We start from the raw sequence: 14335 nt of genomic DNA, 5'->3' as shown, positions 1-14335 counted from the left end.
GACAGCAACTTGTCTGTTCCCCTTCCCCCAATTCCCCAGCACTGTTCCCATCCCCCCCGTTCCCCAATAAAAAAAAATCTAAAAAAATAAAATAAAATATTAGCACACAAACCCCACAAATACTATGACCAAGAATGGATTTTTTTCAACATTAAAAATATTTCAACATTAAAAAAACCTATTATACTTTATTACTTCAATAAACTGAAGGAAAACCATATGATCATCTCTCTTAACAGTTATAGAGAAAGCATGAGATTCAACATCTATTTTGGATACTCTTGGCAAACTAGGAAGAAAGAGAACTGCCTTAACTTGGTAAAGTATCTACCAGAAAGCTAAAAAAGCATTCTTCAAGGTGAAACTCTAGAGGTATAACCACTAAAAGATGGAACAAAGATGTCCATTATCAATACAATGAACATTATTTGACGCCCATCTTTGGCAATAAATCTAAGTCCCCCCCCAAAAAAAAAATCGCGGCGAGAAAACACATTTAAGTACATCCTAGATGTTTTTCAAAAACAAGAGGACTTGCCCAAAAAGAAGAATATGTTATATATCTATCTATAACCTAAATTGAACATGAAGTTCATTTTTTTACCTACAAAAACAGCAATTTCATGACTTAATCCAATATATAACTAGTGAGAAGCTGTAGCAGAAATGCACATTCTACCTTTCATAAATATTGCCCTTTTAATTTTAATAAAGCAAATACTATTACCATGAATTACATAAAATGACTACCTTGAACATGCTTTCATTGTTATAAAAATTTGTCTTCTCTTTGGATACCTTCCTACTGATATTTATAAAAATTAAGTAAACCTTTCTGTTTTAAAGTAGAAAATTTAAGATAGTTTTTAACTCAAGCCATTCTACATTATCGAAATAGAAATCAGAAGTTTCCACATTAGTGAAATTTTGCTATATGGGAATATATCAAAATTTCAAATAAGATGAAATCATCAATAAAGAGGTTACCCAATGACAACCTCTAGGTCCAAAATCAAATGATCTAGGCCCCCACCCCACCATTTGTCTTGGAGTCTCCCAGTACATTAGGTTCAACTTGAGGTCTTCAGCATTTCTAACCATTTTGACACCAGAATCTCTTTCCCTCAGAATAGTCCTATCAATGCAATCTTCTTTACATTCTACTTCCACTATCTTACTCCAAATTCTAATCACTTCAAACCTATAGTACTTCAAACAGTGCTAACAACATGGCTTTGTATCACCAAATGTTAGCTAATGTACACCAAATCAGCATACAAAAGGGCAGTTTCAAAATCTAAATGTATAATGTGCTAATGTGCAAGGGCAAAAGGGAAAAAAGTAGTTAATCCCTCAACTGTGCTACTAACGTGGAGCTGACAAAGTCAAATTAAACAGTTAGAATAATAATAGCACCCAGTAGAGTTTTGCTCTAGACTGGCCAGACTTTAGTCTTTCCATGCTCTATATAAATGAAAATACAATAAAATAACTTTTCAAAGTCCCTATGTTTGCTCTAAAAATAACATTTTAACATTTAAATATTAAAATTAGTACTGTATTTTGAAACCGGTTCTTCCCAAAAATCAAGAACATTGCTAAATTATGAAAGTCAGTATGAAAGGCTCACCCATTCCTTGTCAAGGTTATAATAAATAAAACTAACCCAAATCAAATTAAAGGGGAGATTTTTGAGGGGTTAAGTACTTTGTTCTACTTTTCCAAAATAATCAATACTGACATTTAATAGTTATATAAAAAGGAACTAGCGTAATTACACAAAAATATAAAATCAAGGTTATAGGCTACAGTTTTAGAAACTACAGCCTTGTGACCGAACCCTTAATATTCTTTGTAATTTAGAGGTCCCATGATAAATGAGACTGAGATATCTATGGGTACAATATTAAAGATGAGTGCTTTAAAACCCTGATATGGAGCCAACAGGCAGCAGGAACAGAAACCTTCCTTATCAGAGAAGGGTGCAGGCAGTCAAGACGACGCTTCTAACAGCCTATCATGCCGTGTTCCAACTTTCCTAGCTTTCCCTCTATTATTATGAATGTTTTCATGATCAGCACAGTTTTATGAAATTGAGTCTGCAAAATTATTCTTTACAAATCAATTATTAAATGCAAACATTTGATTGCGATCCTCTCCTCATCCAAGCCAAAATATTCCAAATTAACATATTTTACTAGTATTGCTTTTTGACTACCAGAAAAGGACTACTTGTGTGAGTATAGTACAAGTCAGAACTTTTCAGAAGATGCCAACATTATGTAATGCTCTTCTGGTATACTGTCACACAATTCAGAAGTAATCAAAGATTAAACCAAGAGATTAGCACTATGTAAATATATCAACCACACTCATGGTAAGTTTCTTTAAAAATTCAAAATTACTCCTAAGGGTCCTTTCAAGAAAACTGCTAACACCTGAAGTCAGTCTGAGTTTAACAACTCAGGTGAAGGCTATTTTTCAAACAGACAAAAAGCTAACTGAAGTTTACCACTTAACTGTCTCAAGACAGCTGGATGGCACAGGGATTGGGAGGCTGGGTGGCAGGGGAGGAGAATACAAAGTGCCACCAAAGACTTTTATCTAAAGCAATAGCAGTCGCTCCCGATGCTACCCAAATATATCTTACTGGCCTGTCCAGTTGCTAATATGGTTAGAAACTTCTCTACTGTCTGGCACTAGTTTTACTCTGGGGTATTAGCTGTCCTTGCCACAAGATACTAAGTTAGCTATATAATGTTTAATTTTAATATTTAATGCATACAAATTGTACTATCTCTGAATCAGGAAAGGTGACAGAAGAAAATTCTTTAAAACAAAACACACAAACACACACCCCACTCTACATCTAGATCAGGGGTCAGCAAACTTTTAAAACGGAAGAGCCAATCCTGTCTGTCACAACAATTTAAAAATTATTTGAGCCATAAAACAAATGCAATCACCATTATGTGAATAATAGCCTTTAAAAATTTTATAAATGAAACTATGATAGTTTTATTTTCATTTTCAATTTTACTTCAATCACATGTACGTACCCAAAGAGCTGCATGTGGCTCACGAGCCGCAGTTTGCCAACCCCTGGTCTAGATTCCTAATGATAAAACTCATATTCCTTAACGTCCAGTTCAGAGTGCCTCCTCCTCGTGTGTATTCTTCCTAGATCTGCAGTTTATATCTAAATGAATCCAGTGCTTATTTAAAAATTCAGTTTTTGAGGCTCTATGCCTATTGCTGATTCATGGTAATTCAGATAGAGTCAGGGCACTTACAGCTTTAAAAGCTTCTCATATTGATTCTAATGAGCAGACAAATATGGGGGAATTACCCTAAATATGTGTTTTGGTTTTTAAGCCCTTACATCTATTCTATAAAAATCTCTGAACTGCAAAGTCCTGGGTAGGAAGGAAGAGGTTCCAAGTTAAAATTGCCCTGCAGCCCCCTTCACGGAGCTTTCCCAGTATTCTCCTTCCTAGATACCTAGAGCTGCTGATCTGACATTAACTCTTCATTAGTCATAGGAGTAAGAGTAAACAGAGTAATTTGTCACAGTATTTCAGAAATATGGATTTCAAATAATGGATTTCAAAGACTTTGCACAACAGGACTGTAAAGAATCTTACTTTTTTTAAAATATCAAGTATGTGTTGAAATATCTTAGATATATTAGGTTATATAAAATATACTAAAACTAATTTCAATTCACTTCTACTTCCATATGGCTACTAGAAAACTACAAGTGGTTCGCATTTGTGGCTCACATTGTATTTCCACTGGACAGTGCTGCTCTAGAACCTTGTTACTCAGATGCAGCCAGCAACATTGGCACCATCTGGGATCTTGTTAAAGGCAGACCCTTGGGCCCCACCCTAGAATTGCTGGACTAGAATATGCATTTTAACAACATCTCCAGATGATTTAGTGTAAACATTCAAGTCTGAGAGCCACTTTTCCAGAAAACTGCATTTCCCTGAAATAATGACAATTCCAATATTCTTTTGTCTACCCATATATACAAGTATTATAACGTGTCAGATATTTTCTAGGCAACAGTGATACAAGGCGTTAAATTGTTAACAAAACAAGCTCACTCCCTATTCTGGTGGAGTTTATACAAAGACGACAAGGAAACTAAAATAGTCTGCTAAGATACTTGTTTTGAAAATGCTAAATTTGTTTGAGGGCTACTGATGTATCAGGAAACTGAGCACAACACAAATTTCCCACTTACTTATGAACAATTTCACCTGTGAGACACTGGCTGCACCCAGCTGAAACAAACTACACAGGAATCCACAAGGCACAAACACACACATCACAAACATCTGTCAGTTACCCCAATTTGTCGTATGACTTATGAGTCACATCCATCCACAAGTGGAATTACAACTTTCAGACGCTTATTTCAGAAAACCCTCTTCCTTTCATCACTTTATAACTTACAAACTGCAACCCTTCCAACAGATGCCCACTTCCACAAGCCTATTTCATTTCAGATCTTTGTTAATGATATTGTATCATTAATGTATTCAATCATTTAATGTTACGCTATGATTTTTGTTAGGTTCCTGTCTTTTTAACTTGCTCCTCAAAACATTTTCCCCATAAATCCTGTGGTGCAATTTTGCATAGCATGGTAACTTTCAGGAACACGTATATCATATAGCACAATGATTAAGTAAATAACATCAGGTCACGTTAAGTACAAGGAAGGAATAAAGCAGTGAAAAAGATGGTGATGGCTATTTCAGAGACCAAGAAGGGCAGGGAAGGCTTCTGTGAGAGGGTGACATTTAAGCAGACACACTACTGAAGTAAGAAGTGCACCAAGAGGACATACAGAAAGATGAACATCCCAGAAAGGAGAAAAATGTGCAGAACCCTTGAGACAAGAACAAACTTCTTCCTGTAGGGCCAGTGTGGACAGAGCTGCACAAACAAGGGTAAGAGTGGTCAGTGAAGAGGCTGCAGAAACACCCAGACACCAGATTACACAGGGTCTTTTATAGGCCTTGGTAAGTAATAGTCATTGGAGGGTTCTGAGCATGAGAGTGGTGTGAGCTGATTGGCACTTTAACTGTACCACTCTGGCTACTGTGTGGAGAAATAATTGTGTGAAAACAAAAAGGATGCAGGGAACAACATTCAGGAGGCTCTTGCAGAATCCAGGTAAAAGAGGTGGTCGCCAGGACAACAATGGTTGTATTTTAAGTTCTGAGAAGTGGTTACACTTGTAGTGTAATCTGAAGGTGGAGATCAGGTTTTAAGTACAGCAAAGAGAACTATTTCCAGTTTCAACAATAGTAGGCTGAATACTTCCATTGGATTATACTTTCATCAGTAAAACAGGAATAATCCAACCAACCTATTTCAAAGGGTTGTATGGGATTAGATGAGAAACAATGTTAAAGGGCTTTGAAAATTACGAAGTATATGAATCATAAAAAACAGATTCTTTATAAGATATATTTTCAAGCACCAAATAATTGCTTCTAACAAGACTAACAAATAGTATCTCCAGTACTTAGTAATAAAGTCCCAGAAACAGAATCCAGTTACAGATTTGGTCCTAGTAGTTACAGAATCACTATAAAGATGAGGATTACTGCTATCTTCACCCTTTCCATCATCATAACAAAATGATACATTACATCCACCAAAACTACTCTGCAAAACAGAATAAGACAACGAACAGATGCTTAACAGAGAGACAATCTAGAACATACACATTTTCTGTGACTTATGGACCAAACATCCTAAGTATGCTACACCAAGATCTTTAAATACATCTTGCATAACTAAATAACAGTTCAATTAAGACTCCCTTAAAAGATCAAAGTGAACCATTCCAAATATTTTTTATTGTGAAATAAAAATTAGATCAATACATAGCCATATCTTTAAAAATAACAAATGTTAAAATGTGATCACTAAGACAAATGATGGATGTGTTCAAATACATGCACAAATATTTAGAGTGTATGTATTTTCTAAAAATAAGGAAAAGAATACTAAAGAGCTGAAATACTGACAATGCTAATCTGCCAACATTATTGTTGCTCTTGAAATGGAATACCTGTTTCCTGTGATCTTTTAACTGACCTATGGAAATCCAATGCAAACACATTTGTCAAAGTTAGTATCTTCCTATAAAGAATGGATTAATAAAAATAGGTAATGTTTATGTCATTAAACAGAAAAATACTTAACATTAATAATGCTACTGAAATCCAAATTTCTGGTAAATTTTAGATTTTGTATGAAATTTCCAAATTGCTTTGAAAATAAGTCTTCTTCCTAGTAAAACATTTGGCGAGCTCTCATGTTAAAATTTATTTTTAAAAGTAAAACACTGGGCCGGCCGAGTGGCATGATGGTTAAGAACTGGCTTGGGACGCCAGAGGGCCCCGGTTTGGATCCCCCATGTGAGGGCCAGTGACACTGCCCTCCACAGCTAAGATGCTGATAAACAGCTCAACCTGGAGCTGGGCTGCTGTGGGTCGCCGGCTGCAGCCCCTGCTGCAGTGGGTTGCCATGGGCTACCATGTGTAGCCAGCAGCCGCAGTAAGCAGCTGTCCAGAAGCCGGCGACTGATGTGCCTCGCCCGGGAAGAGTGCAATGATGGTGCCAACTTGGGCCAGTGAAACAACATCCTCCACAACTGGACTGAAGAACAAAACGACAGCAACTTGTCTGTTCCCCTTCCCCCAATTCCCCAGCACTGTTCCCATCCCCCCCAATTCCCCAATAAAAATTTTTTTAAAAAAAAGTAAAACACTGACATGTGATAACTTGGTCTAGAACTACACATATACATTTTACCAATGTCAATGCCCTGGCTTTGATACTGTACTATAACTAGGTAAAACATGTGGAGGAAGTTGGGTGAAAGTATTAAGAGGATAAAAACAAAATCACCTTTAAAGTAATTTGTGCTACATAGTAAACACACACCAAGTAAGCTTCCAATATGCCTAATGTTTCATCTCTGACAGTGTATACAATTTACCAGAGTAGAGAGAACTAATTTTAAGATTCAGCTGTCACTGTTTGTTCAATTTTATACAAGTAAAACAGGACTTTATGGTATTTTCCCTCATTTGGGAAACTATAAAACAGGGATACTACCCTCCAAGGTCAAAATGAGGATCAAATGAGACTGTTTGTTTTTATAGTACTCTTTAACGTTACAAATCCAAAGCATATTTTATTCAAAACCTAGTTATTATTATCTAATGTGAAAAGATTCAAATGTTACTAAGTTATATTTTAAAAACTATAAAAACACCAACAATCCCCAAATGATCCCTATTGAACAATTCCTTCAAATGTTAATTATAGTAACCTTTGTTTCAAAAAAGATGAAAACGGTATTTCAAAATTTTTCCAGATATGGCTAAATGACAAAACAAGATAAAACTTTCACTGTGTAGCTAAAAACTTTAAAATCATTAGAAAACAATGGTTATCCAAACTACAGCAATTTTCCTTTGTATTCAAAAATATTTGAATGCTAAAGAGCTATGCAAATCCCCTAGAGTCCCACAAATCAGAGAACCAATAAAGAATATTTTTCAATTAACCATCTATCTCTCCTAAAAAGATGCTTCTAACAAGTATTCCAAATATATCATAATAATTTCAGTTAATTCTAAGATGGATGATGAGAAAAATGGAACGACCCCCAAGAGGTTGAAGTTTTCTGGAACAGCTTTACAGATTCCCTGGTAAAGATACCCTTCATTCCTCAACTCATTTGTACTATCATCATTCTTAAAGTCACTTGGTAAAATAATCATTAGAATTAGCCCTCAAGAAAAAAGTATTTAAACCAAATGGATAGAATTAAAAGTTCATGAAGTACAAATTCAACATGTATTGTTATGTTCACTCTTCTGAAGTCTGGATGTCAGTTGCACCTTTAAAAACATGTCTAAGCGGGGCCGGCCGAGTGGCACGTTGGTTAAGAGCTGGCTTGGGACGCCAGAGGGCCCCGGTTCGGATCCCACATATGAGGACAAGTGACACTGCCCTCTACAGCTAAGATGCTGAACAACAGCTCAACCTGGAGCTGGGCAGCCCTGCGTGGCCGGGAACAGCATAGGCTGCAGCCCCTGCTGCAGTGGGTTGCCATGGGCTACTGTGTGTAGCCAGCAGCCAGCTTGAGCGGTCAGCCCCCACAGTGAGTGGCCGACCAGAAGCCGGCAACTGATCTGCCTTGCCCGGGAAGAGCGCAATGATGGCCCCAACTTGGGCCAGTGAAGCGACGTCCTCCACAACTAGACTGAAGAAAAGGACAGCAACTTGTCTGTTCCCCTTCCCCCAATTCCCCAGTGCTGTTCCCATCCCCCAATTCCCCAATAAAAAATCTTAAAAAAAAAAAACCCCAAAAAAACCATGTCTAAGCTATAAAAACCAAATCTCATGATTTTATCCTAAGATTCTTGCTTTTGGTTATTTTTATACAAAAGATGATATGATTTTCAGATGGATCACAATATATAAAAATAACTTATTTTACCAAGTTAAAGAACATTTTAAGTAAGTTAATCCTCACATAATTTTCTTTAATTTACAATGGAACATCTACACTCCATTTAATAACTCTACTAAAGGATAAAAACCTCAAACTTTTTAAATTGCACATACTATGTTACTTTAAGTCCTTCTTTAAAGATTTCTTAAAGTAACATTCCGTCTCAATTCCTGCTTTCTATGCTTTTATATACCTTAAAAGTTTTTATACATTACTTCTAAACTGTCACTTTTCAAGGAAATCCATGGTGCCATGAAAGAAATCTAGTAATTACTGAAAAACAAAAAACAAAAAAACACATCTTACAAGTTCCACATTTACCTGGCTTTGTAAAATGCAAGGTGCAAGGTACAAATCATAGCACACAGGCTCTCGATATTTACTAAAAAAAAGTCATTAGATGTTTTAAAAATCCTAAATGAAAAAATAACCTGTTCTTGCATTAAGTTGTTGCTTATACATGCTAAGCACACAGATAATCCAACTCACCTGCATCTGACTTTGGAAAATGACTCTGACTTTGTGTGTGTATGTGTGTGTGAATACTGATCTCTATTTATTTGAATTTATACTTAAAAACTCTAAGGCAATACAAATGCCTGTAATAAAATTATATATATATGCACTTTTAAAAGTTTAGTTTGAAACTCATATTGGCAATAATACAACTGTAGTCAAAGTGTAATGACTAAATATCTAAGTATTAAATGAGAAAAGAATCACTACATCTTTAAAAGACAGAATGAACATTAAAGATGCACTATGAACTCCAAAGAGCTCACATTTTATGGTATTCGTTATTATTCCTACATAGTATAAAGGTATATGGCAGGTATATTAGAGATAGTATAAATAGGGATGGAGGTAGTATTAGGCTCCACAGGAAGACAGACAAGCAGCTACAAAGCAGGTTTAAAAAGTAAGGCCTAACTCAGCAAACGACTAGATCAGAAAAATAATAAAGTTTCTTACAAATGGAGCTAAGGAAACAGCAAGCAGATGCGAATAAAAAGGAAACTAGAAGTCAACAAGAGGTATCGAATTCACATAGGAAGTAAAATTAAAATCAAAATGAAGAAAGGAATCAAGAAAAAGCAAGCTGCTACACCACTAGTTCTCAAGAGTCAAAAGCTTTAAGAATAGCTACAAGGTCAGGGTGACATCTTATCTTTACTTCCAGGAATATCACACAATTGTTGGCATACAGTGGATGCCCACTGTTTGTTGAATGAATAAGCAACAGAATGTTTTGGGATTATTTCACCTGTAAAAGAATTTATCAAGCATCATTCACTGTAAATGTATGAAAGCATTTCCATCAAGTTTCCTCGAGTACCTAAACTGACTTCTTCCTGAATCTAGGGATAGATGATAGATTAACCAGATCATAATCACTAAGAGAGAGCCTAAGATACTTATCTACAAGATGAGGTGTCACATTCTATTTTGTCAGTCACCAAAATTTTAAAAATAAAGCACAGTACGGTACAAACAATACCTGCCTTGGAAGGCAGAGCTAATATTTGAAATGAAATCCACTAAAGAATGGTTGATAATAGTACCACCTCAGACTATACATAACACTAAGGAAAATCTACCCACAAAATTGAAAATATTAGGTAATTTTGCATCAAAGAACTTCTAACACTTTAATAATCAAACCCACGTCCTGTCACAAACAAAAATATGGTTTATCTGAATTAGTAGCACCGTTATAGCTATATTCAAAAGAGAATTATACTTCCCTCCTCTCCAATAACCATCCAAATTATTCCATCTCAATGCAATCTCCTAACCATTATTAATTTCCTCAACCCAGTAATTATGTAGAGGTGGTTAATGTTTCTCAGTATTTGATCACTGGTAAAGCTGACTTCTATCCTAGTAGGCAAAAGAGGACCAGAAGATGCAGAATATTGTTTCAAAGTAAGCAAAGTATCGAGAAGCTAGTTGACAATCAGAAGCAGAAAGGCACATGGTACTCTACTCAGTTTCCTTAGTAGCTTACAAAAGCACAATCAATATTGTATATTTATCTCAAATGTTATCTGTTAAGCGATATAAGATATTACAGGGGGAAGAAATACAAGTCTTAATTATCTTAGTGAAATTGGTTTGTTCCTCAATGCATGCTTTAGACATAAAATCTGATACTTTGGTAAATTTGAGCAAAGTAAGTCTGAAAATAGTTATTGAATTTAATTTTATTTACTTTTTCTCAGCCTCCTACCTCAAAAGCTTGAGGCAAGCTAATAACTGAAGCATAACAGCATTGTACAAAAGAAATGAGGCTAACTTTAAAAAGTTGAATTAGTAAGACCCAGGAGAATATGGAAAATATTTTAAATGTTTACAACAAAAACTCAAAAGGAATTTTCTAAATCACAAATGGTTTTTTTTTTAACCTGTGAGCTGTCTCAAAAAAAACCTGTTTTAAATTCATAATTTACCAATAGGAAACACAGTTGAGGCCCATAAAAAGTAGATTCAAGCAGCAACAAGGATCTCAAAATAAATTAAGCTAAATAAACTAAAATCTTTACTTGAAAAGGTACAAGTCCCTTTCTCAGAAAAAGGTCCTGAGTTTCTCTCGTCATTATTAAAGAATTTGGTAGACTATATTCATAAATGCGTTCTATTATCATCAGCCGCTGGAGTCCATTTTTAGATGCTCAGGTCAGCATCTTATTTCTATAATAACTTCTTCAGGAATCAAATCAATTGACAGAAATAAAATATTTTGATGACATAATTATGGCAACACCCACAAGCTAGAAATATTATTGCCCCGTTTTACATAGAGCTATTGTTAAACATAAAAGCATCTTTAAAGTTTCAACAAAAAAGCTACTCACCACCATCCCTCTCTCTAACTCTGTGAATATGCACATTTTTGGCCTTACTGTGACCTGTGCCATCACTATATTTGTTTTCAGGACTATCAGATCTCCGCAACATTTTATTTGGTGGTGAAGGATCTGCGGCGTCTCGCATTTTCTCATGTCTGTGATCACCGCTACTGGGGTGACTCTTCGATGAATACTTAAGTGCCTGTAAAACATCACCCCCCCAATAAAGAGCAAAAATTGAAACTTTAAACGTTGCTTCCTTAATTAATTTTATCATAAAATTTGGCTTTTTAAATTAACTTCGTGAAGTTTTATGAATTTATATCAATAAAATTAAATTTTCCATTTTCAGTTATGCTTTTAAGTTATTCAGACAAGACCTATATGCCTAAGTTATTGTAAGACTCCTCATACAAATCATACTATGTTTAAAAAAAAAAAATCCAGTCCAAAAGTATCTTGTAAATACATGAAACCAAATACTTTGGTACATTAGTTCCTCAATAAATTTTAAAATAAAATTTAATCTAAAGAAAAATAGAAACTGAGTACTACTATAGTCTATTTCTGGTCTATCATTGATGCAAAGACACAAATGAGCTTAAGCATGTTTCTGCAAACCTACAGGAGAAAGCATTAGTTTCTCGAATCCTTTGATTCAAATAAAGCATTTCAAATGTACCTTACCTACTCTTACAGGTGTAAAACAATTTTAAGGTATAAAAAAATGTTGCCTGATATTTCTAACATAACATAATAAAACTTAATGGGACTCCTTCACAATGATTTAGTTTTATTCTAACACATATTTAAGACGACCATGATATATCAGTCTTTTACAATGTGTAATTATGTTTAGAGGAACAGATTCAGTAGGGTTTAATCTGACATATTCAAATGTAATGAATAGTGTTTTACACATCAAAGGACCTAGGGTTTTTAACTTGAGCTTTAACTCATGCTGGCCAGTTAACAGAACTATCAGCTTAGAAACCTGCTCTCCTACCCTAATCACTAACAAAGTGATCAGATGTAGAAAGTATTTACCTCTACTGTCATCTCATAGTTAACCACTTATGAGACCCCCCAAAACAGGCGCCACCTGTATCAATTTTGTAAAACTTTACATGCAACTGCAGTAAAAAGGAACCCACATACCTAAAACCATCTTACATAAGAATGAATTATCCAAGTATCCTAAGATCTCAATTCCTACAGAAGCAAAACCACTCTTTCACTCGTAAGGCAATTATTTGCACAAAAAACAATTGAGATGGGGTAGTGGTTTACAACCCGCTTAAGAATTGCAAATCAATTAGCTGCTCCTTTCCAGACCATTCATCTAATTTCAATACCTTAACTTTTAGTTCCCCAATACAATAAATATGGTTCAGAAATCACCTGTCACCTCACCCCATCGATTCTTTGACACCCAAATAATTGACTCAGGTCCTTCCTGGCTGAGAATGTTCTTTTTCCTAACAGAACTGAACTTCCTCCAGTCACCTGTCAAAATAAGTAACTAAACCTTGTTGGGGAGCGCTAATGGCCCGAACACAGCATTTTTAAGGAGACCCGTGGTGCTCGTTTCGGATTTGTTGCACCAAAGGGCCTGTAGCGACTTCTGAAGCCTGCGCTCGAGTAGCAGCAGGTCCTCCCTTCCCCCTCCGTCCCCCCATCCACCCCTCCACCCTGGTCTCGGCTGGTACCTGGTAAGGCTGCGAGTCCCCCCTCCGGTCGTGACAGCTGAAAAACAGGAAGAGAGACAGCGACATGAAACATCTCGGGGGGAGGAAGAAAACGGGTTCTCCCCCCCCCCGGCGCCCCTCCCCGCGGGGAACCTACCCAACCAAGCGGCGGGGCGCCCGCACAGACACTCGCCGCTTAAAGGCGGTAACGAGGGCGAAACGCCGCGAACCGGCCCTCCGCTCCCTCCACACTCACTCGAGCCTCGCCTGCTCGCGCGGCCGCTCCTCCTCCCCAGCCCGATCCGGATCAGGGTTAACAACAAAAATGGCGGCTCAGCCAGCACAGATAAGGAGGAACAGCCCCCCCCCCGCCGCGGCCCGGCCCGAAACGAAAAGCCAATTTACCCATCACTGAGTCTCTGCTGTTTCCTCGCATACATTACCATCAATGCCCGGCCTGTGAGTGTGTGTCGGGGGAGGGGGGAGAGTGGCCGCGAGAGGCGGGCAGGCGGGCGCGCAGGCGGCGGGCGGGCGGCAGCACCGGCACCAGGGCCCGGCGCGCCTTCGGCGACTCTCAGCACCTCCCCGTTACTGGCGCCGGCGCTCCCGGGCCATCTCCCTCCGTCCACACCACGCTCACTCTCAGCCCGGGCAGCGGCGCCAACTATACGGCGGCAGCGGCGAACCGGGGGGAGGGGGGCAAGAAGACGCGTCCGGCTCAGCCCCGCGGAGAGCGACTGCCTCCTCCGCCCTCTCCTCCTCTCGCTCCGCCGCCTCCTCCCCTCCTCCCCCCGCCGCCGCCGCTGCCTGGCCCTTCTCCTCCTCCTGCCGCCGCCGCCGCCGCTGGTGCCGCCGCTGCCGCTCCACCAACTACATCCGGGCAACTCGGAGGCTGCGGCCTTCGGCAAACCTCGGCAGTTTCCGCCGCGCCCCTCCTCCCCACCCCGCGCAGCGCCGGAACGCCGCCTTCGGCAAACCTCGGCTCGCGCCGGCCTTCCTCTTCCTCTGAGGCCTGGCTCGCGGCCTCGCGACCCGTCAGCTCTTTCCGGTTACCGCTGCTTTTCTTCACGCTCACGTCCGGCCACCGCCGTTCCAGTTTAGGGAGAGTCCTGCCTGGGAACCCGCTCGAGGCTGGTCCCAGGGGCCCCGGGGTGCGCCGGGAGGGAGCCGCCTTCGGGAGGAGGACGGTGGGGCGCGAGAGAAGCCATCTCGGACTAAATAAGGGAGGCTGCGGCTGCTGC

At 38.5% G+C, this 14335-nt stretch overlaps 1 protein-coding gene across 7 annotated transcripts in view; it reads right to left on the bottom strand.

Moving 5' to 3' along the window:
* The window catches only part of WAC (WW domain containing adaptor with coiled-coil), an 87276-nt gene extending 72963 nt beyond the window's left edge, over positions 1 to 14313 (bottom strand). Inside the window, exons 1-3 of one of the 7 annotated variants that reach the window (XM_019654395.1) lie at positions 14072 to 14313; positions 13116 to 13152; positions 11413 to 11608 (exon numbers count right to left, since the gene is read on the bottom strand). In XM_019654395.1, the coding sequence (XP_019509940.1) occupies positions 11413 to 11551 (139 nt within the window). In that variant the 5' untranslated portion in view covers positions 11552 to 11608; positions 13116 to 13152; positions 14072 to 14313. Of the gene's footprint in view, positions 1 to 11412; positions 11627 to 13115; positions 13153 to 13350; positions 13404 to 13499; positions 13967 to 14071 lie in introns of those variants that run through there. The other 6 variants (XM_019654393.1, XM_019654392.1, XM_019654397.1 and 3 more) reach the window with 6 other exon arrangements.
* Positions 14314 to 14335: the final 22 nt, after the last annotated feature.

This window comes from Hipposideros armiger, unplaced genomic scaffold (assembly GCF_001890085.2).
Source record: "Hipposideros armiger isolate ML-2016 unplaced genomic scaffold, ASM189008v1 scaffold_221, whole genome shotgun sequence".
Classification (NCBI taxonomy): Eukaryota; Metazoa; Chordata; class Mammalia; order Chiroptera; family Hipposideridae; genus Hipposideros; species Hipposideros armiger.
The sequence above is the reverse complement of the archived record's forward strand: the minus strand, read 5'-3'. Positions and strand labels throughout refer to the sequence as shown.